The sequence below is a fragment of the Mauremys mutica genome, chromosome 1, assembly GCF_020497125.1.
Source record: "Mauremys mutica isolate MM-2020 ecotype Southern chromosome 1, ASM2049712v1, whole genome shotgun sequence".
Lineage (NCBI taxonomy): Eukaryota > Metazoa > Chordata > Testudines > Geoemydidae > Mauremys > Mauremys mutica.
In genome coordinates, this window is record NC_059072.1 from 27,891,558 (window position 1) to 27,912,456 (window position 20,899).

Genomic DNA, 20,899 nt, shown 5'->3' on the forward strand with positions numbered 1-20,899 from the left:
AGGGATGGCATCACGTGATCCTGGTGGGTGGGGCAGAGCCGTGGGTCCGTTACAGTCTCCCTCTTTCCTCCCACTTCTCGCGGGACTCGGAGCAGCTTCGGGATTTTCCGCTGCGCTGGGCTGGCTGAGGGGGCAGAGCCCTAAGGCGCTCGGCGGTGGGCGAATAATTCGGGTCCGTCCCTGCCGTGGCGGTAAGCGGCCCGGTTCGGCCTAGGCGGGCCGGGACAGCCGGGCTGGCCTCTGTTGCCCGCTCCCGACGCCGTCGTGTGAGGGGCGCCCGCTCGCGGCAGGCTGAGTGGGCGGCGGGGGGCCTAGCAAGGAGAGGGGCCGGCTGCCAGGTGCCATGGCAACGCTAACGGCGTGCGGGGCGTAGGCGAATGCGGCGGGCGGGCTGAGGAGCCCCCGGGACTCCCTCGGGCGCAGGGGTCCAGCCTGCTGCTGGCCGAGGAGATCTGTCTCCCCATCTGCCCCGCTCTGTGGTGGGGGCTGAGGGGTGAGCAACCGCCTCGCCTGCTGCAGGGGGAGGAGCAGGTCCCCCCTCCCCCGCACGGGAGCAGTAGGTGGGGAGCTAGTGGTCCCCAGGGATGCCGTGGGCTGTCTTGGGTAGCTAGGGTTGCCAGCTGTCTGACTGCACAAACCCAAACATCCTGCCCGTCCCCAAGGCCACGCCCCTGCCCTGCCCCTTCTCCGAAGCCCTGCCCCCACTCATACCAGCCCCCTACCCCCCTGTTGCTCCCTCTCTCCCTCACCTTCACTGGGCTGGGGTTGGGGTGTGGAAGGGGGCTGGGGCAGAGGGTTGAGGCGGGGATCGGGAGTGCAGACTGTGGGAAGGAGTTTGGGTCAGGAGGGGGCTCAGGGCTGTGGGTGTGGGCTGTGGGAGGGAGTTTGGGTGCAGGAGTGGGTTGGGGTGCGGGACTGGGTGCAGGCTGTGGCCGGGCGGCACATACCTCCTGGAAGCAGCGGCATGTCTCCTAAGCTCACGGGTGGCCAGGTGGTCCTGTGGGCTGCCCCTACCTGCAAGCACCACCCCCGCAGTTCCCATTGGTCACAGTCACCCATTCTTGGCAATGGGAGCTGTGGACTCAGCGCTTGGGGGGGAGGGTAGTGTGCAGAGACACCCCCCTGACTGCACACCTCCTAGGAGCTGCTGCCGGACATTTGTCGCTTCTGGGAGTGGCTTGGAGCCAGGGCAGGTAGGGAGCCTGCTTTAGCCCTGCTGCAATGCTGGACTTTAGCTGCCTACAATACAATATTTTAAAAAAACACAATTTCTTCTTGGAGGCCCACCACATATGACAGATGTTAGTTGCGACAGACGTTAGTTATGGTGCTCAGTGCACTTCTGAAAGATGCTCAGATAGTTTGGTGATAAGGGCCATATGAGAGCATGAATAGAATATTTACTGTAACTCAGTTTCTTAAGCCAGTATCTTATTAATAATCCTTCCCTAAGGAAAAAAATCCTGTCTCTTGGAGAGTCTTTATGTGTAGCATAGAATCTCCTTCATTTTCAATGTGGGCAACAAGCAATGATGGTGCAAGTCTCTTAATAAATTACTAATAGAATCATAAAAAGGGATACTATCTTGAAATGTAGTTCATTGGGGAAAAAAATGTAAGGAATGTCAGTTCCTACACCTTCCCTTGATTTACCTGCTAATTTTTATGGTGTTACAAGTAAATTTTCCTACTTTTAAAAGGTTTTTCTCTCTCGCCTGTTGCTGTGTGTGGGACCCACACATAAAAGGAAACAAGAAATAATTGAATACATGAAACACTGTCAACTATACAAGGTAAACTGGAACGAGATATTTTTTAATCTTTCATGTATTTGTTATAAAAAGAGTAAAAATCTTCAAACTGAAGTAATTTCTTAAATTGGTAGTGTTCCTTTAACTGCTTGTTCATATAGTTTTAAATCTGCTTTTTGATGTTGGAATGATAACTTGCTTCAGAGTTCAGATAAAGTTTTAAGAGCATATTAATGCATTTAAAACTTATTTTAATTTTTGAAGGTGGTGCGGGGAGTTGGATCTTAATCTGATCAAACACTTTACTAATTTGATTTTACATATCTATATCCTCCCAGTTCCAGACTTCCCTGGCCACTGACAAAGCTGTTGGCCAGGAGGTGCTGCTTCCAAAGCAAAGATTTAAGATGATCAGCTCATTTCAGCACATTTGATAATTTATGGGAATTTTCTTCTTTTGTATGTCTCTGAAATGCTGTCCGTCAACACATCATGTGCTGCTTTGTGTGAAGCACCCCACTGTATACTTTTCTAGTGATGGCATACTTGCCATTTAAAAGTGCTGGAGCCTTATTACTACCTGTAGGGCTGAGGCAGGTCCTCTATACATTTTCAAGTATTTTTATACATACCATCTAGCATAGACATAAAAACATTGAATTAGTTTTAGAAAAACGTATGGTAGTGGGAATGAAAGCTGACTGGCTTATTTGGATAGCAGACATGTTTCAGTTCTGTTGAGTGATGGGCACGATGTCCCCAGAAGAGTGTATAATAGCGTGTCATACTTTACATACGTAGGCCCTGGTTCTCCAAAGGTTTATGCATGTGGCTATCTTTATGCATGTGAGTAGTTGAATGGAAGACAGTATTTTCAGTTGCATTGAACTGAAATTTCTTCTGCCCCATTCCATATGAAGGTCCATGGTAGTTGATAGTTCTGTGTGGGTGGTGGCTAACTACAGACTCATTAACTCAGTCCTGCAGGTGACGAAAACATGGCAGCCATTAATGTTGGAAGGGTACAAGTCACTAGAGACCCAGATCGCTGTGACATCCCTTACTATGTAGCTGAATTTGTTGAAAGAGAAGTTGGAACTGACCTTAATTGTCTAAGGAAACTCGGCAAACTTATAGAGGAGCTATCAGAAAATAAAAAGCATTTAGAGGAACAGGTAAGCATTCTGTTAATTATTTCTCAACTCCTTGAAACATTAAAAATGTACCACCAATTGCATTCATCTAATTACATCAGCATATTTTGGTAACATCCTACACAATGTCAGCTAAGTTGTCCTTTTCTGATTTTCTGTTACGCTTTACTATGCATGGAAATCTGTAAAAGATCACATTTGTTTAATCATTGAAAGAGGGGTCATAGTACTTTTATGTCTAAATACAGGTACTTACAGTTTCATCAGAAGTCCCCAAAAGAATTCAGAATGCCTTAAAGAATGCAGAGGATTCTAAGAAGTCTCTTAATCAGCTCCTGGAGGAAGAAACTGTTTTATTTGATTCAATTAATAGCCACCTATTGACGGCCCAGCCATGGATGGAGGATCTTGGTGTACTGATTAGTCAAATAGAAGAGGTTGAACGACACCTTGCTTATCTAAAATGGATTTCACAAATAGAAGAGTTAAGGTAAAATAGGCCCACCTGGACTTCTAAGTATCTTTTTCCTGCAGTCTTGTTTAGGGCTTAGGTGGTAATAAATAAATTTGAGACATTTTTTGGAGCTGTAAATCTATATTTTTAAATGCAAACAGTTATAACCGTTGTTAATTCACCTACTGACTAAAAATTCATACCTAATTTTGATCTGCCATTGCTTTCATTTGCAACTAAATTTGGTGATTACTATATTTTGGTTATGGGGATAAAAGGAATCGTATCTTACCATCTAATCTGAAAGATGCACCTCTAATGAAGTATTTGTCGGTGTTAAATATAAATCATGTATCTTTGCTATCTTTTTAACACACAACTGTATAGAGTCTAAGAATACTGAAAGAAGGTGTTTGAGCAGAAAAAGATGCATTTGCATTATGTAGATTGACATCTCTTTATTTTTATCATTTTAGTGAGAATAAAACATTTATCTAAAACGTTATTTAAATGAGTTGCACTGCAGATTTGAAAACACATAGTTTCTCATCAAGAGCTATCCTCTTGTTCTTCAGTGGTGCACCCTCAACATGGGTAGCAAGAGGCATGGACCAGAAATCTAGGTGTCTCAGGTAGCAATGCACAGCACTAACTGCAAGGTCTCCTAGCTGCCGACCTGGAAAATATTTTACATGTTAAAACAAAGAAAAACAACCAAAAAAAAATCCCAAATTGCTTTTTTCACTTTCATTATACAGTAAGACAGGTAAAGAACAATGAACTATCAAAACTGCCTCAGTGCATTCTAGTCATGATTTTGCTTTATATATTTTATAGTGATAATATTCAGCAGTATCTCATGACCAACAATGTGCCAGAGGCAGCTACTACTCTGGCATCCATGGCAGAATTGGATATTAAGCTTCAGGAGTCATCTTGTTCTCATCTTCTTACTTTTGTGAGGTCTACTGTTAAATTTTGGCACAAAATTCTTAAGGACAAACTGTCAAGGTAGGAAATGCATCATAGTTCTTTCATCTTTGCATTGTATTGTTGATTCATGTTGATGTGTATATTTTGTATTACAGTGATTTTGAGGAAATATTAACTCACCTTCATTGGCCATTTGTTGGGCCACCACAGTCTCAGGTTTTTGGCCTTGCTGCACCGGCTAATGTTCCAGAAATATACAATAATTTGGAGACTCTGTTTTCTCAGCTTCTGAAATTGCAAACATCGTATCCTTTTTTTATTAATGTCTTATATTCACAGGGAATTTCAGTAAGAATAATGAACAAACTTAAGAGATCACACTCCAAAGAAGAAAGGTGTGATAGTCATCCAGTGTACTGATTATTTTAAATCATGTTAAACTAGACATTTATCTTGAAGTAGGTTTGCGAGTTTAGTATTTCTCGTTTTATTAAAAGAAAAATAATAACATAGAAAGTGCCCAATTAACAATACTAGAAATTGAAGTTCTTTGCCAATAGAAAAAGTGTAGCTTTGGCAGCAGCAATGCTGTGCCAACCACGATTCTAGTGGACTCGCATCTGGGGAAGTGAGGAAGATAGTTTAACCTTCATGCTATTCAGTCCTTGGACCCTCTGGCAAGATTACCGACAAAGGTGAAAATTGTGGTGATACATTTGCCTGTTCCCTGGAACTGGACTGAGACCACTAATATTTTTCACATAAGCCATTGAGCAGCCCTCAGATGGTAAAAACAGCTTTTGATCTCTGCCAGTTTGGGTCACATACAAATCAGAGACTAAGAAGCTCTTGTTTTGTATTACTAATCGTCTGAGTTTCTGCTTCTCTGTTTCAGTATCATAACGAAAAGTCTGTGTGTGTCTATGGGAGGATAGGACAACCCACATTTGTCTTGGCAATCCTGAATAAAGGTGATTTTTTGTAAACCAAATTGACTGCCTGCTGCTATCACAAATCAGTTGTAATCAGCCTGTTACATTAAACACAGGTTTAATGTTGAACTATTCTAAATATAGAAACAGTTTTCATTGCAGGTTTTTGATAATTTTATAGTATGTGTAGTGACTGCAGTAAAGAAAGGGACTATAGAAATGGAATGTAACATTTCTTAGATGTCTCAAATTATGATGTTGAGAGAATTTAGTACTTCGATAACAATGATCTGAATATAAAATATTTGACCTTTGACTCTTAAACCTTAGAGATGAATTACTAACTAAACCAAAACAACTGCCAGAGAAGTATTCTCTACCTCCATCACCACCTATTATCCTTCCAATGCAAATCATGCTGAACCCTCTTCAGAAAAGATTCAAGTATCATTTCACTGGGAATAGACAAACTAATGTTTTAAGCAAGGTATGGGGAAAGCATTTCTTGATTTACTTTTAATTGCAGTACTTAACAAAAAAAACCCAACCCTTTTAGGATAAAACATACATTGCTGTAGTAAAGTTGTGGCCCAAATATTGCTCTTTGCATGGAGGACCTTGGGCTTGTGTGTGTATGGAGGTGAAAAAACACTTGAAGACCCTTCACAAGTCCTACCCCCTGCTTGGCAAAGTGCTGCACTGCAGTGATTCCCTGGCAGTGGGATATTCCTCTGTTGCACCTGCCAAATCACTTTGTTGGGGTGGCACTGAAGCCGGTCCTATTGCAGCCTTGGGTAGACTCCACAGCCTGAGAAGGATGGGTTCATTTCTCTTCGTCCCCATGGAAAACCCCTTTTTACCAGTCCTGGCTACTTAAGTTTGGGTGTTACAGGTGTTAGACTCTGCATTAAAATAGGCTCTTGGTTTAAAATCTAACTGACAATGGCTTGGGACTATAATTAGTTTTCTGTTTTAATTAATTTTAAATTAAAACAAAAAACTTGCATTAAATTGCAGATGTGTAAATCCTCCCCTTCCCCCCAAATTTGGAAATGTGTGTGCGTGTGCATTAAATGCCTTCAAAGTTTGGTGGCTTTCATCGGGGGTTAAAATACAGGTGCATTTTTATAAGACTGTTTCCTTTTTCTTTTTGTTCCAATACAACTGCACCAGAGACTGAAAAGTTAATATTTAGCATGTATATGAACTGCTTGTAGTAACAATGTTTTAAGGTTTATCTGTGAGATCACATGTAACATTTTTGGGTAAACTGTAAATAAATTTCACCTTGGCATTAGTTCCCAGACTATTTCACTGGTGGTCTGTGAAGGGCTAGTTGCATTTTTTTAATTACTTCTACAGGGTTTTCATTACTTCTGCTGGAAAGTAGAGGAGCCACCAGCCTAGCTGTTTCCAGTAGGGGAGGATGCTACATAAAAGGATGATGAGGGCAACTAGCTTCTCAATCAGCTCCATTCTCAGTTGTGTGTCCTTTCCCTATCAGCCAGAAGAGGCATATGCAGTGGAGAGGGAGAGAAGACAGTGGGTGTGGTGACAGAGCAATATTTGTCGGAAAGAGAGTAATAGAGCAAATGGAAGGGGAAATAAGTGAAGAACAAAAGTAGGCAGCTTCTTTCCTTTTTTCAGAAAAGACAGAATATTTAATGCATTAGAGATAGTACAAGTACACAAATGGCTCTGATGTTAATTTGCCATGTAAATTGCTTAGTTGCCATAGGGATGTTATGTGATCATAAATACAGAGAAGGTCCATGATTAAAAAAAAAATAATTTTTTTTTTTTTTGGAGGGCTTTTGACCTACTGGGACAGAAAAGCACACACATGTCCTCCATTTTTCCTCCCTTCCCGCCAAAACCTCTACCCTGGTTTTAAATGTTGCTGCTGTTGTAAAATAAACTGCTCTAAATTGCAAAATCCAATTTAAAGTGGGCATTCGTTAACTCTCCCCTCCCCCCTCAAATGCTTTTTCTGCTCATGCTTTGTAATCTTGCTACACTTATAAATAGTTTATAAAGAGTTAACAGTGTTGAATAGATGTTAGAAGCATGTTACAGACATGAGTAGAATGTGTTATGGATGGTTATAACAGTTGATTAACCATTTATTGAAACATCTAGTACAGTGGTCTCCAAACTTTTTTGATCGCGCACCCCTATCAGTAAAAAATTTTTGAGCACGCACCCCCAATATATCTATATTTATTTATTTATATATAAATAATATACATGTACTAATATGTACATTATAAAACATACACAAAAATATAAATTAAAAAAGGATGAGATGAAATAATATTTTAAAAATTTTTTTAACAGTACAAAAAACCTTTCTGCTCTCAAAAAAAAATTAATCTTTTTAGTGAGCAACGTGATTGAATATGCTTCTTTCTTTCTGAACATCTTGGTTTAACACTTATTAGAAGGTCTGGCTTAGGGTGCAGGAGGGCGCTCAGGGTGAGGTGCAGGGTCTGGGAGGGAGTTAGAGTGCAGGAGGGCGCTCAGGGTGAGGGTGCGGGAGGAGGCTCAGGGCTGGGGCAGGCAGGAGGTGCAGAGCACTTACCTGGGGCAGCTCCTGTTTGCTGCAGGGGTGTGCAGGTGGCTCTGCGCAGCACAGCACTGCCTCATGGCTACAATTCTGGGAGCTGCCTCCCCGCCCCCCTTCCTGGGACAGGCAGGGCCACCCGGAACTCAGGGGCTTTAGGGGCTGCAGGGCCCTGTGCTAAGGGGGCCCTGGGGCTCTGGTCTGCAGCTCTAAAGCCCTTTTCAGAATGCGGCCCTGCAAGCAAAGGCTGGATGGCTCAGGAGGAGCAGGGGTAGCTGTGCAGCCAGTGGCTAGAGAGAAGCGACGCTTTCCTCTTTAAAGCGCCACTTCTCTCCAGCTGGCTTTGAAGGGGAAAGCACTGCTTCTTTTCGGCCACTGGCTGCGGGGCTGCCCCTGCTCCTCCATGGGCCGGAGGACTCAGGGCCGCATTCCGAAAGGGGCTTTAGAGCTGCAGGCCAGGGTCCCGGGGCCCCCTTAGCCCAGGACCCTGCAGCCCCTAAAGCCCCAGTGTTCCAGGTGGCCCTGCCTGGCTGGGAGGGGCAGCTTCCCCGCTTGCTCCCTCCTTCCCTCCCTCCTCTGGCTGCCTTTTTTTTTTCCCCTCTTCCTCTCTGGCAGTGCTCCTCCTGCCACGCTGCCCTTTTTCTCCAGTGGTGGTCCTCCCGCTGCGCCCCCCCCAATGGATCATCTTGTGCACCCCACTTTGGAGACCACTGATCTAGTAACTTAACTCTTTATTTTTAAAATGCACTCTTAATATAAAGTGTGATAATCTTTCTGACTTGTCAATAGTTATGTCCTTTTATGTTACATATTTGTTTGTAGTGGGTATTGTAGGTGAAATCTATACTCCTGTTCATATATCAGTTGTTTTTTGGGTGGCATTAACTTTAATGTTCTGGGTATTTTGCTTTTTTCTTTATTTTGTACAAGCCTGAGTGGTACCTAACCCAGGTACTCATGTGGATTGGAAATCACGCAAAATTCCTTGATGATAAAATCCAGCCAATATTGGACAAGACAGGCTCTTCAGTCAATGCAAGGGTAAGCAAATATGTTACAATAACTCCTCACTTAAACAACGTTAACTGAGTTGATGTTGTTTTGTTATGTTGCTGATCTATTAGAGAACATATTTGTTTAAAGTTGCGCAATAGTCCCTTATAATGTTTGGCAGCCGCCTGCTTTGTCCACTGCTTGCAGGAAGAGCAGCTGTTGGAGCTAGCTGGTGGGAGCTTGGAACCAGGGTGGGCCGGCATCTTCCCCTAAGTTCCCTGTGTGGCAATTGCCGGGCAGTTCAGGTGTCTCTCCCCCCAATGCTGTGTGCTGCTCCTGCCCTCTGCCTTGGAGCTGCTCCCAGGAGCCTCCTGCTTGCTGTGCAGCTTCTGTATCCCATCTCCACAGAGCAGGAGGGACATAACAGGACTCAGGATGAGGGAGCTTGCTGGCAGCAGTTGCTGTCTCAACTTGCTGATCTACTTAAAAAGGCAGTGTACTTACAGTGGGGTCAGCATATGTAAAGGGGCAATGCACCTGTGTGTGTGAGAGAGATGCATGTACGCACCGCCAGCACTTTGGGAAGTGGAGGGAGTGGTGGCGCTCCAGTGGGATAGCGTGGGTTTCCACAGGGAATGTTTGCAGCCACTGCCATGTCTCCTCCCTCCATTCATGCTGCCTTGTTAATGTAGCCTCACACTCTACAACATGTTAACCCTTGAGGACTCAGCTGAGTGCTATCATTTAGCAGCAAGGCAATCCCTGGGAAATATCCCACCCTCTTCCATCCTCTGATTCCACTACCTCAACCAAGCTTCACAATCATCATTGCTATGTATAGTATTTAAATTGTTTGTTTAAAACTTAGTGTGTGTGTGTGTGTGTGTGTGTGTGTGTGTGTAATATGTCTTTTGTCTGGTGAAAAACATTTCCCTGGAACCTAACCCCCCACCCTTATTTACATTAATTCTTATGGGGAAATTGGAATTGCTTATCATTGTTTTGCTTAAAGTAGCATTTTTTAGGAACATAACTACAACATTAAGTAAGGAGCTGCTGTATGTGCAATGATGTATACAGCCAAATTCTAGCTGTGGTGTAAGTAAGCACAACTTCATTAACCTTACTGAATTTGTGATAGGGCTGAAGTTAGTTCAGAAAGAGTTTTAAAAATGCATAAATATTAACAATTTTAACTTGCAGTTTCTATCTACTTTGGTGACTTTTTTGTTTTTTTTCTTGAAGCTTGAATTTTCCCGTGCTCTGGTAATGCTGATTTTGGAGAAGTTGGCTGCTGATATCCCTTGCCTATTGTATGACGATAATCTCTTTTGTCATCTCGTGGATGAGGTGCTTCTATTTGAAAGAGAGCTATATGCTACTCATGGATATCTCAGCAGCTTTCCCAGTTGCATGCATATTCTGTCAGAAGAAACCTGTTTTCAAAGGTGGCTAACTGTGGAAAGAAAATGTAAGATTTAATATGATTGGTTTTGTTTAAATTTTGTTTTTTGAAGGCCTAATCATGTAATACTTACTCTACAAATAGTTCCTTTAAGTTAGGATGTCACATGAATAAGGAATATTAGATCAGGCCCCTAATTTTTATACAAGACTGTCCTGTTTAGTTTTAAAACAACACTTGCTAATGCTACCATAATTGGTATGCTTGCTGCTTGCTGGATTGTGGGGATTTATTCCTCAGATAAAATGTCTATATTCTCTGTGTATATGCCTGGGTGAAGGTGGGTTTTTAAATTGCTGGGATAAGTTAGGAAAGAAAAATATAGCAGAAAGAAAGAGATTACTGATTTTTTACGGAGAAGAGTAACAGGGAAGATAGAGACAGAAGTACAGGGGAGCAAGTAAAGGACACTATAGAGAGAAAGAGACACACCAAGGTCTATTATAGGGGAAGAGAAAGTGGAGTGAGTGAAAGAAGCTATAAGAAAAGCAAGAGAAATGCAGGCTTGAATGCAGAAAAGGACTTGGGTCCCTGGGAAAATAACTGTAATACACAAAGCCTGAGTTGGCACATATATAGTGAATAGGGAAAAATAGATGCTGTAGTCTATATGGTAGGGTGGGATCGTCTAAACTAGAAAGGGAGATACTGACCAGAGGTGGTTTGTGCTCAGCCCTGCCCCTTTTGCAGAGATAGTAGCCTAAGTCTGAGCTACAGGGAGTCTTCTGTTTTCTGCTTGCGATTCACAGCCAGGAAATCTCTTTGGAGTTTGGTATCTTAGGCTGTTTTAGAAAGAAACTGGGAAGGGAGGACCACCTCCCTTATAACTTTTAGCCCAGTGACAAGGGTACTCACCTGGGATGTGGTAGACTCCTGGTTCAAGTCCTCCTTATGGGCAATGGGATATTCTAATGTTGGGAATCTCTCAATTTCCTGATGAAGCTGTTGCACTGTGCCTAACTATTTAGAGAGTCATGGCAAGGAGGAATAGATCCTCTTTCTCCCACATCTGAGTGGATGTGCTAACCACAAGGCTATAGAGTCACTCATGCTTACACAGATGTGCACGCATGCACACTCTCCCCCTGCTCCAATGACTCTTTAACTATTCCACAGTGCAACAGCTTCAATAGAAGAGATTCACGAATTCCCCACATCAGAATAGCTTATAACCCAATGGTTAGAGTTCTCACCTGAGAATTGGCAGATCCCAGTTCAGATCTGTTGTTCCCTGCAGGTGGAGGGGGGAATTGAACTGGGGGGTCTCCCAAATGTACCCTAACCAGTGGGCTAAAAGTTATTTTGGAGGCTTGTCTTGCCTTCCCCTCCTCCCATTCTCTTGTGTAAACTTTTGAGGTCCCAATCCAATAAGTATGCTCAGAAGTTGCCTACCAGATTGGGCAACTCAGGCAAGTTAGACAGGAGAACACCTCTTTTCCCCTAGTTTATGAATTGCTCTAGGGTTAATGTGGGAGATTAGCAGCAGCACACATGCACAGAAGCAGAACTTTTACTGCAGAGGTTTGGCTTTGGAGTACATGACTGCACAATGCTTTTCAGCTTGTTTTGCAGATTTAATCCTCAGGATAGTAGATGTTAATAAATTTTCAAGCAGTGATGTTGATAATAGTGTCTGTGTTAATATTGTAAAAAATAAGAACAGCTGAAATAGGCCATGAATTTTCTGACCCTTTTTTGGGTAAAGGAAAAATACACCTGTACAGGGTTGATAAGTACTTTAAAAATTATGATTAGTGATGATGTTCAATAAGCTGTTTTTATATTGCTCTAACATACTTCATCTTAACTGAAGCAATTGATGTTTTAATTTGCAAATTTAAGATTTGTATTTTAGTCAGTGTTACTTTTTATTAAAACTTATTTTTTAGGATTTTAAGGTTTTTTTATTTAAAAATGAGAGTTTATTAGAAGAAATTTTAAATATGTAAACCCCAAAGCAAGTTTAAGAAATATATGAATGTTTGTTTAAACTATTAAACATTTTTGTGTACCTGTCAGTTGCTCTTCAAAAGATGGACTCTATACTTTCATCTGAAGCTGCTTGGGTATCGCAATATAAAGATATCACTGATGTAGATGAAATGAAAGTCCCAGACTGTGCTGAAACTTTTACAACCCTGTTACAGGTTATCACAGGTAATGATAAAATTTGAGATGCTTCTTAAGATGAATTCTCCTGAATAATTCAATAAGAAAATATACATTAAAGTCAGTGGTTATGGAGTCATCAAAGGAGTAAGAAGTAGAAATGTTGTTTGGTTTGCATTTTAACAAATAAATGGAATTCTTGTTCCTTTTTCCTTTGAACTTTGATCATTTCTCTAGAATTATTCATTAAACTTTTATATTTGTACTAATTTCTGCAGTGATACACCTGATGATTACCATTAGAAATTTGTTTAAATTTGAAAGAAAATAAATTGAATTCATATTTGTTATTTATGTGTAAAAAATTAAATAAAAAAAAGTCCTGTTATCCCTTTTGAGGAATTCACCCAGGGAATGGCTGAGTGACCAACAATGAATTCCTGAAAATTTAGATACTAACTAACTTTAGCCTTTTTACACGGTGAGTAAGAGCAGATGAACATCAAGGTGATTTTTATTTGAGTACTAAATGCGTATATGTCGCATCTTGTCGGAAGATTTCTGAGGTCCACCTAGTGCTACCAGACTGTTTTTCAAGTTTGCTTTCAGGAAAAAAATTTAAAATTAAATGCTATAGTGAAATCAGTAAAACCACCATTTATTTAGGCCCCAGTCCTGCAGAGATTTACATGTGTGTTTAACTTTATGCACTGTAAGTAGTCCCATTGACTTCAATGGGACTACTTACATGCATGCTTAATTTTACACCTTGAAAGTCTTTGCAGAAGTGTGGCCTTAATCGCGAGGCAACCACAATACTTAACTTTTTAAAAAGTTCCTGTTTTTATTTACTCTGGAAAATTAAAATTTTTACAATTCTCTCTACAGACAGGTATAAGAATCTTCCTACAGCATCTAGAAAACTACAGTTCTTGGAGTTACAAAAAGACTTAGTTGATGACTTCAGAATCCGGTTAACTCAAGTTATGAAGGAAGAGACTAGAGCTTCTTTAGCCTTCCGTTATTGTGCCATTCTTAATGCTGTTAACTACATAGCTACAGTATTAGCAGACTGGGCTGACAATGTTGTGAGTAATTATTGTTTTACATAAAGAAATAAACTAGCTTTGTCATGTGGTGCTCAACTTAAAACCACTTCATTCATCTCAATAGCTGAAGATGCAGAATTAATCATGAGTCCTGAAAAACAGAACCAGATGTAAATTCTAATTTAGTGAAAGATGTTTAATATAAGGATAAATTACTTCTTATAATTTAAATGGTGCTTAAATACTGCCATTCTTGTGCACTATATCAAAACACCTAAAGCAGATTAGTTCCCTGTAAACTGGCACTGCACCATGGCCATTCTGCAGCATCTTGTTACATGGATCCTATTCTATTAACTCTTACATGAGTAGTCTGGTAGAAGTCAGTGAGAATGCTCATGTGTAAGATTTGTAGGAGTGGTCACTTTCCCAGGAAACAGGGTGAACCTAGTAGGGGAAGGATTATTTCACCCATTATGTTTAGAGCTATATTTCACTCTTACAGCCAACAGTTCTCCTCCTACTTATAGCCTACCACCTGCAGAATGCTCCATTATCTGTAAAAAGAACACCATTGTGTCACAATAACCTTCGCTAATTTTCTTGCCTTAGCCCAGGAAGCAAGACTCCCAGACTATGCTATACTCAGCAAACTAAAATGTACCTAAAACCTATAGTCAAGATGCTAAATTTCCAGGTCAGCCTATCTTTCTGGTTAATGATCCATTGCTTCTAAATATATGAAGATTCTGATTTTTAGGATTTTTTTTCTGCTGAAGCATATTTGCTTGGTTTTTTTCTTGCTTTTAAGTATCTTTACCTAATGCCATAAGATATTACTTTCAGCACACATCTATGCACTTATAGTTGATAGTGAGTTAATGATCCTTCATGTAAAATTGAGAAGCCAGACACATCTGACAGCCAGGTCTGTGTGGATTTGGAGCAGCCATGAGAGTGTTTTGTTTTACCTACCTACAAACCCTGATTCTATATTGGAGTCTGCTAGTGGAGACCTGTGCGGAGCCCTATTAACCTCAATGGGCCTCTCCGTAGCCTCAGAGATTTGCGGTAGTGTGTCCTAATTCAGAGTCCGAGCCCGTTTCTGTATATTTAATGAAGTTGAATACTTAATGAATACCTGTTAAAATAAATGATTAACTAAAAAACTGGAAATGTTGAAATTCAGTGCTTAATATGTTAAATCTAACGTATATCTAGCTGCTATCACCATAATATGAACACTTCCATTTAATTTTCTTTCTTTATAAAATTTAATTCAGAAACTTTTTTTTTTTTTTTTTAGTTAAGGAAACATTTATTAAAATTTAAATGCTATCCAAGTCTTAACTCGTAGTTTTTCTTAGTAGGTTAAAAATAGTATGTCTGTCATACTTTGCAGAAATCAGAAAATTGAGATTTTGGGGTAAAATTTTCAAAGCACCCAAGTCTCATTTTCAAAAGTGACTCAGGTAGTTAGAAGTCCAGAATTCCATTGAACTTCTGAGAATGGAATTTAGGAGCCTGTGTCACTTAGGCCAGAAGAAAATTTGACTCTTCAGCTTGTTTTTTTTAAAATTATTTTTTAGTACTGTTGTGAAGTCAGATGGGATATGACAGCTTTCTATTTCCATCACTGGGGTTAAAACACCATACTTCTATACTCATTTGGGGACAATAGAATTACCAGATTTTTTTTTTTAAATCTCTTTGAAAACAAATTGTTAGTTTATAAAAACCTTAGGGAAACACATGATCAGCTGAAGCTATGCATATTAAAGTACAAATAAAAAGTCACCATGGTAGAAACCTTTTTTCTCTAGTATTTATAACCAAATCTGTTTGTTTCTGTAGTTCTTCTTGGAGCTTCAGCAGGCTGCGCTGGAGGTTTGCGCAGACAGTAATGCTCTCAGTAAGCTACAGCTAGGACAACTAGCGTGTATGGAAAGCTCTGTCTTTGATGATATGATTAACCTCCTAGAACGCCTAAAACATGATATGTTGACCCGCCAAGTAGACCATGTCTTCAGGGAGGTCAAAGATGCTGCAAAGCTGTACAAAAAAGAGAGGTGAGTCTTTGTGTTAATGTCTTCTAATAATTTGTTATACAATTTTAAGAGTTGGCAAAAAACCTATGTAAAAATCCATTTCTATGAATGAAATGAGATAGACGTAGTAAATTGTTTGGGAAGTGGTGTCTGTGGTATTTCTTCACAATTCCTTTTTTAAAAAAAAAAAAAGTTTTTAACTAGATTGTGCTTTTCTGAAGCACAGTCCTGCAAATAGCGGAGGCACACTGCAGCAGAACTCCCAGAAGAAATTCTTGCTGACTCTTGTTATCTGACAATAATTATTTCTTTGGGAATATTAACAATCAAGTGTGATAGGGCTTTAAGGGCTACCTCCATTTTCAAGAAGTCCTAATGTAACTATGAATACTTGCTTCTGGGTAAAGTTAGTAGGCTGCTTTTTAAAATAAATGCTCTTTTCTGATTTGTTTCTATGCATTTTTGGAGTGTTTTTTTTCCCCTCCTCCCTGATTTCTGGTGTCCCATCTTGCATTCCTTTAACTAAAATATAGGCTTGATATTATTAGAATGATACTTGGTGTAGAGCAGGGGTTCTCAAACTGGAGGTCGGGACTCCTCAGGGGGTTGCGAGGTTATTATGTGGGGGGTCACGAGCTGTCAGCCTGCACCCCAAATCCCGCTTTGCATCCAGCATTTAAAATGGTGTTAAATATATAAAAATTTGTTTTTAATATACAAGGGGGGGTCACACTCAGAGACTTGCTATGTGAAAGGGGTCACCAGTACAAAAGTTTGAGAACCACTGGTGTAGAGTATTAATCCATAATGCGGACTGATCTTTTTTGGTTATTTGAGAAAGCGGAGGGGTAGCCGAAACCTAAGAAAATTAGAAATGAATGAGATTGTGGACTTTTGAAAAAGATGAGCTTCATTGTTACTGCTTTCCTGTAACATCATGTTGTACGTCTGTTTCTTCAGATGGTTATCTTTGCCATCCCAGGCAGAGCAGGCAGTAATGTCCTTATCTAGTACAGCTTGCCCACTGTTGTTGACATTAAGAGATCGTTTGCTGCAGTTAGAACAGCAGCTCTGTTACTCCCTGTTTAAAATCTTCTGGCAAATGCTTGCAGAGAAAGTGGATATGTTCATCTATCAGGAGGTAAGCATCTGCAGTTGTGAGATGTGCTGTGACAATGAAAGTGCAATTGACTTACCTAAATTTAATTTATTGTATCTGTTTGCATACGTATATAGGTAATTCTGGCTAATCACTTCAATGAAGGAGGAGCAGCACAACTTCAGTTTGATATGACTAGGAATCTTTTCCCTTTATTTTCCCACTATTGCAAAAGGCCAGAAAATTATTTCAAACAGTAAGTAAGCCAATTTCTAAAGTATTAGTATTTCAGTAGCGAGTGTCCAACTGATCATACCAAGTTCTTGCATTGTGTATAAATCAGCATCTTTCATGGGTGCGGCTTGGATTAATTGGGTGAGAAATCTGTTAAAATTATGGTGTTGAAAGTGGAAGGAATCTGTACTAGGTACATCAGGTATGATCCTGCAGTTCATACTTAAGCAAAGCTCCCATTTTCTCTGTGGTTCTTATAGGTTTGTTACATAGTCTTGCATTTGCACATTTAGGGAAAATTGGATGGTAAAGCATGCAAACAGCACAAGAAGCCATAGCAGGACAAACCACCAAGAAACAAGGACTAAGGGTGCAGTGCTGAGATTCCTACTAAGGCTAATTGCCCAACAAAGTCAAATAGGATTTCAGCCTGAATAAAGAGTGCAGGAGTGGGTCCAGAAATGTTTAAGGATGAAGGTGACACATTGGTACTACAATAATACTTAAATGGAAGATGCTTTATTTGTTGAGACTTTTGAAGTACTTCTCCAACATTAAGCTTCACACTCCCTTCATGTGTATTATCCCCATTTATAATGGGAAAGTGTAGGCACAGAAAAGTACAGTTAGAGGGCATCTTATTGCTTTTTGATGACTTCTTTTGACAGGGAATGTGTTCAGATTTCAGCAGTTGTTACCTATAGATCAGGCCTGCACAACATGCGACCCGCAGAGCCTCACTGTGCAGCCCGCCAGGGGATTCTAAATCCCCCCCACACGGCGCTCTGCGGGCAGCCCAGAGCCCTTTGAATCCCAGCCGCGGCCGGGAATCAGAGGGCTCTGGGCTGCCTGCAGGGGCAGGGAGCCCAGAGCCCTTTAAATCCCAGCTGCGGCTGGGAGTCAGAGGGCTCTGGGCTGCCTGAAGGAGCAGGGAGCCCAGAGCCCTTTAAATCCCAGCTGCGGCACGGAATCAGAGGGCTCTGGGGTGCCCGCAGGGGCAGGGAGCCCACAGCCCTTTGAATCCCAGCCCCTGGCCACTGATTGCCCCCTCCCCAGACCCCTGCCCCCCAGGACCTCCACCCCCTATCTAAGCACCACTGGTCCTTGTCCCCCGATTACCCCCTCCTGAGACCCCTGCCCCTAACTGCCCCTTGGGACGCCAGCCCCTATCTAAGCCTCCCTTCTCCTTGTCCCCAACTGCCCCCTCCTGAGACCCCACCCAACTTCCCCCCAGGACCCCACCCCCTACCTGTCCCCTGATGAACCTCCTGGACTCCCATGCCTATCCAATTGCTGCCTGTCCCCTGACTGCCCCTTCGAACCTCTGCCCCATCCAACCCCCCCACTCCCTGTCCCCTGACTGCCCCCCGGAACCCGCTACCCCTTCTCCAACCCCCAAACCGCTTACTGTGCCACTCAGACCAGCGTGTCTGGCTCCGTGCAGCTCCAGACAGTTGCTGCCATGCTCCCCCATGGAGCCCACATCCCTCTCCCACCCCCAGCACCTGCCTTCCAGATTTGAACACCTCAAAATTCAGGGGTGCTCAAGCTCGGTTTGGGCAGCTTTTACTTCATTTCTCCCAAATCAAATATACTGATCCACTGTAACTTGCTGTAGAAAAAGTAGGATAAAATTGAGCAAGAAATGCTTATTAGGACTGGAATTGCTATTTTCAACAGCCATTGCCTTTTTGTTTGTTTGAAAGGAAGACAGTGATTTTGCATTGGCAAATTCCCCATAGAAAGAAAGAGTGGAACAAAAGAATAATAAAGGCACCTCAACTTTTCCTCATTTATGGAGGACAGTCTTATAATATGCATCCAGATATCCTCCAATCACACAAGCTGAAAATTGTTCCACTTTACTGCAGCTCTGTAACCATATGGGAACCAATCCTGTCTGTGTTTTGTGCACATCCAAAATTCCAGCTGAATGACCCGCCCTGGGAGCGAGTTACCAGTGACCCAGGGCTGGGGCAGCAGGAGGTGTGTGTGGGGGGGTACTGGTGGGGGGGAGCCAGGGCTGAGGCAGCAGCAGGGTGGAGGGAGGGCACTGGTGGGGAGGAAAGGGGGAAGCCCAGCGCTGGGGTGGCAGGGGGGTGTGTGTGGGTGGGGGGAGAGCCCAGGACTGGGGCAGCAGGAGGGTACAGGGGGAGCCCAGGGCTGTGAAGCGGGGCAGCCAAATTTTTGTTTTGCTTGGGGCAGCAAAAAACCTAGAGCCGGCCCTGCCGGGTTCCCCCAGCTGCCGGAGCCCCGGGCCCTTTAATTTGACCCTGAGGGCTCCCAGCCACCTCTTTAGCTGGGAGCCCCTGGTTGATTTAAAATAAAGTATCACCTCCCCACCCCCAACCTTCCTTTTTGGCCCACAGCTGTTTTGGTGGGGCGGCGCTGGGGAAGGAGGGTTTGTTTCTGCAGGGCTGGGCGGCCCTGGGGCGGGGTGTTTCCTCCGGCTGGGAGGTTTCGGCCCTCAGCTGTTTTCTTTGGAGGAATGTGGCCCTCGCCGCTTTATGAGTTGTGCAGGCCTGCTATAGATTATAGTGTATTCTTATTTAAGTATACTGAATGAGAAGGTAGTTCATCTTGCTTTCCTGCTTAACTTTTTACCAATGTTAAAATGTGAAAAAGTATTGGCTTTTATTACTTTACTCCATGGGGAAACTAAAGTTTAAAAACACAAATGCAAGGACCTGGGTAATTGGAAGCACTATATGTCAGAAATGGTGGTTATACTCACATCTGTCTCACTGAAAACAATAAAGACATTAAGGTGGATGCCTACTATATATCTTGAAAGCTGTGGCTGCTTTGTCTCTTCAGCTATCCAGAAAGGGGAGGTTATTCTTAGTATTTTATTAATGGGATAAAAAAAAAAAACAGACTGAATATACTGTGTCCTGGCATGAAGTTGAAATGGGCACTTCATTTCAGGCAGTAAAGTGTGTGTATTTTTTCCTCTTATAGCATAAAAGAAGCCTGCATTATCTTGAATCTAAATGTTGGCTCTGCCCTCCTTTTGAAAGATGCACTACATTCAGCCTCAGAAAACAGAACCATCTTGGATCCAAACCAGCCCTCTGCCACAGCAGTGTTACATGAACTTGGAGTTTACAAATTAGCTCAACAGGATGTTGAGATTTTACTTAATTTGAGAACAAACTGGCCTAATATAGGAAAATAAGTAAAGATCTTCAAGGAAAATGGTTAGAAGTAAAATATCTGTTCTATAAAGTGAAGTCAAGCTATTACATTAGTATACTTTTATTGTATATTAGTTCTAAAAAAAAAAAAAACCCAAACAAGCCACTAGTACATCTTTGTAAAATGCTGACTTGATCTAGCCTTATGCCTTAATCTTTTTATAATTCAGATTCTATGTTGTACATAGCCATTTAAAAACAGTTGAGATACTGAACTGGTTTCTAAGCTGGTATAGTTTGGTCAAATCTGTTTTAATCGCGTTAATCTAACTTTGCCTATTTTGTAATACCCCCTACCTAGAGGCATGTAGAGCACAGCAGGCTCAGACCTAGAGTGGAGAAAGTGTTCCTTGTTGAATAGTGAGTGGTCTGTTTAGTTAATGATGGCTGTAAGGTGATAATGGTTATGCTGAAGAAATTTGTATGGTTTAGAGTAATATGGAGTAAACTCTGGGTATATATGCTACTGCATTCAGTGGTAAACATTCCATTCAAATTGGTTCATTCTCATTTTGGTATATGGACAGTTACGTACCTAAATTCCCACACATGGGCATTACATACTTTAATGTGTGTGCAGGGGGTGTGGAATGAGGTGAAAGCATGTTTCCATGTTCTATTTTCTCTGATCATGCTAACTTTTAAAACTAAGTCCTGTTATGGAAACTTCTCTTCCTTGAATGTCCAGATCCTTTGTCCTCTTTAAAATGTTCTGAACAGGCCTTGCATACTTTGACTAGTTAATTTGTTTAAAAATGCCGTCACAACTGAATCAGTTATTGAAATATTATGTATTTCAAATTGCTTATGTTTGGAAATAATGGGTTTGTTGGAATTTGGGTATCTTCTCCAGGTTGTTTAAAACTCCCCCTCCCCTAAGAGTCTTAAAGAAATATCTGACTTTAAATTAAATTTTCA

General features: G+C 41.7%; 1 protein-coding gene across 5 annotated transcripts; it reads left to right on the top strand.

Moving 5' to 3' along the window:
• RINT1 (RAD50 interactor 1) lies at nucleotides 1–20,753 on the top strand. Of its 5 annotated transcripts, none has more exons than XM_045030729.1 (15): nucleotides 1–44; nucleotides 1,701–1,793; nucleotides 2,731–2,926; nucleotides 3,154–3,395; nucleotides 4,197–4,370; nucleotides 4,448–4,597; nucleotides 5,555–5,711; nucleotides 8,718–8,828; nucleotides 10,026–10,251; nucleotides 12,265–12,402; nucleotides 13,243–13,442; nucleotides 15,258–15,472; nucleotides 16,412–16,592; nucleotides 16,688–16,806; nucleotides 19,746–20,753. In XM_045030729.1, the coding sequence occupies exons 3-15, from the start codon at nucleotides 2,750–2,752 to the stop codon at nucleotides 19,960–19,962; spliced, it is 2,307 nt and encodes a 768-aa protein (XP_044886664.1). In that variant the 5' UTR covers nucleotides 1–44; nucleotides 1,701–1,793; nucleotides 2,731–2,749; the 3' UTR covers nucleotides 19,963–20,753. The 5 variants fall into 5 exon arrangements, with proteins under 5 accessions (XP_044886664.1, XP_044886646.1, XP_044886655.1 ...); XM_045030711.1 differs by lacking the exon at nucleotides 1–44 and adding an exon at nucleotides 55–191; XM_045030720.1 differs by lacking the exon at nucleotides 1–44 and adding an exon at nucleotides 112–155.
• Nucleotides 20,754–20,899: the final 146 nt, after the last annotated feature.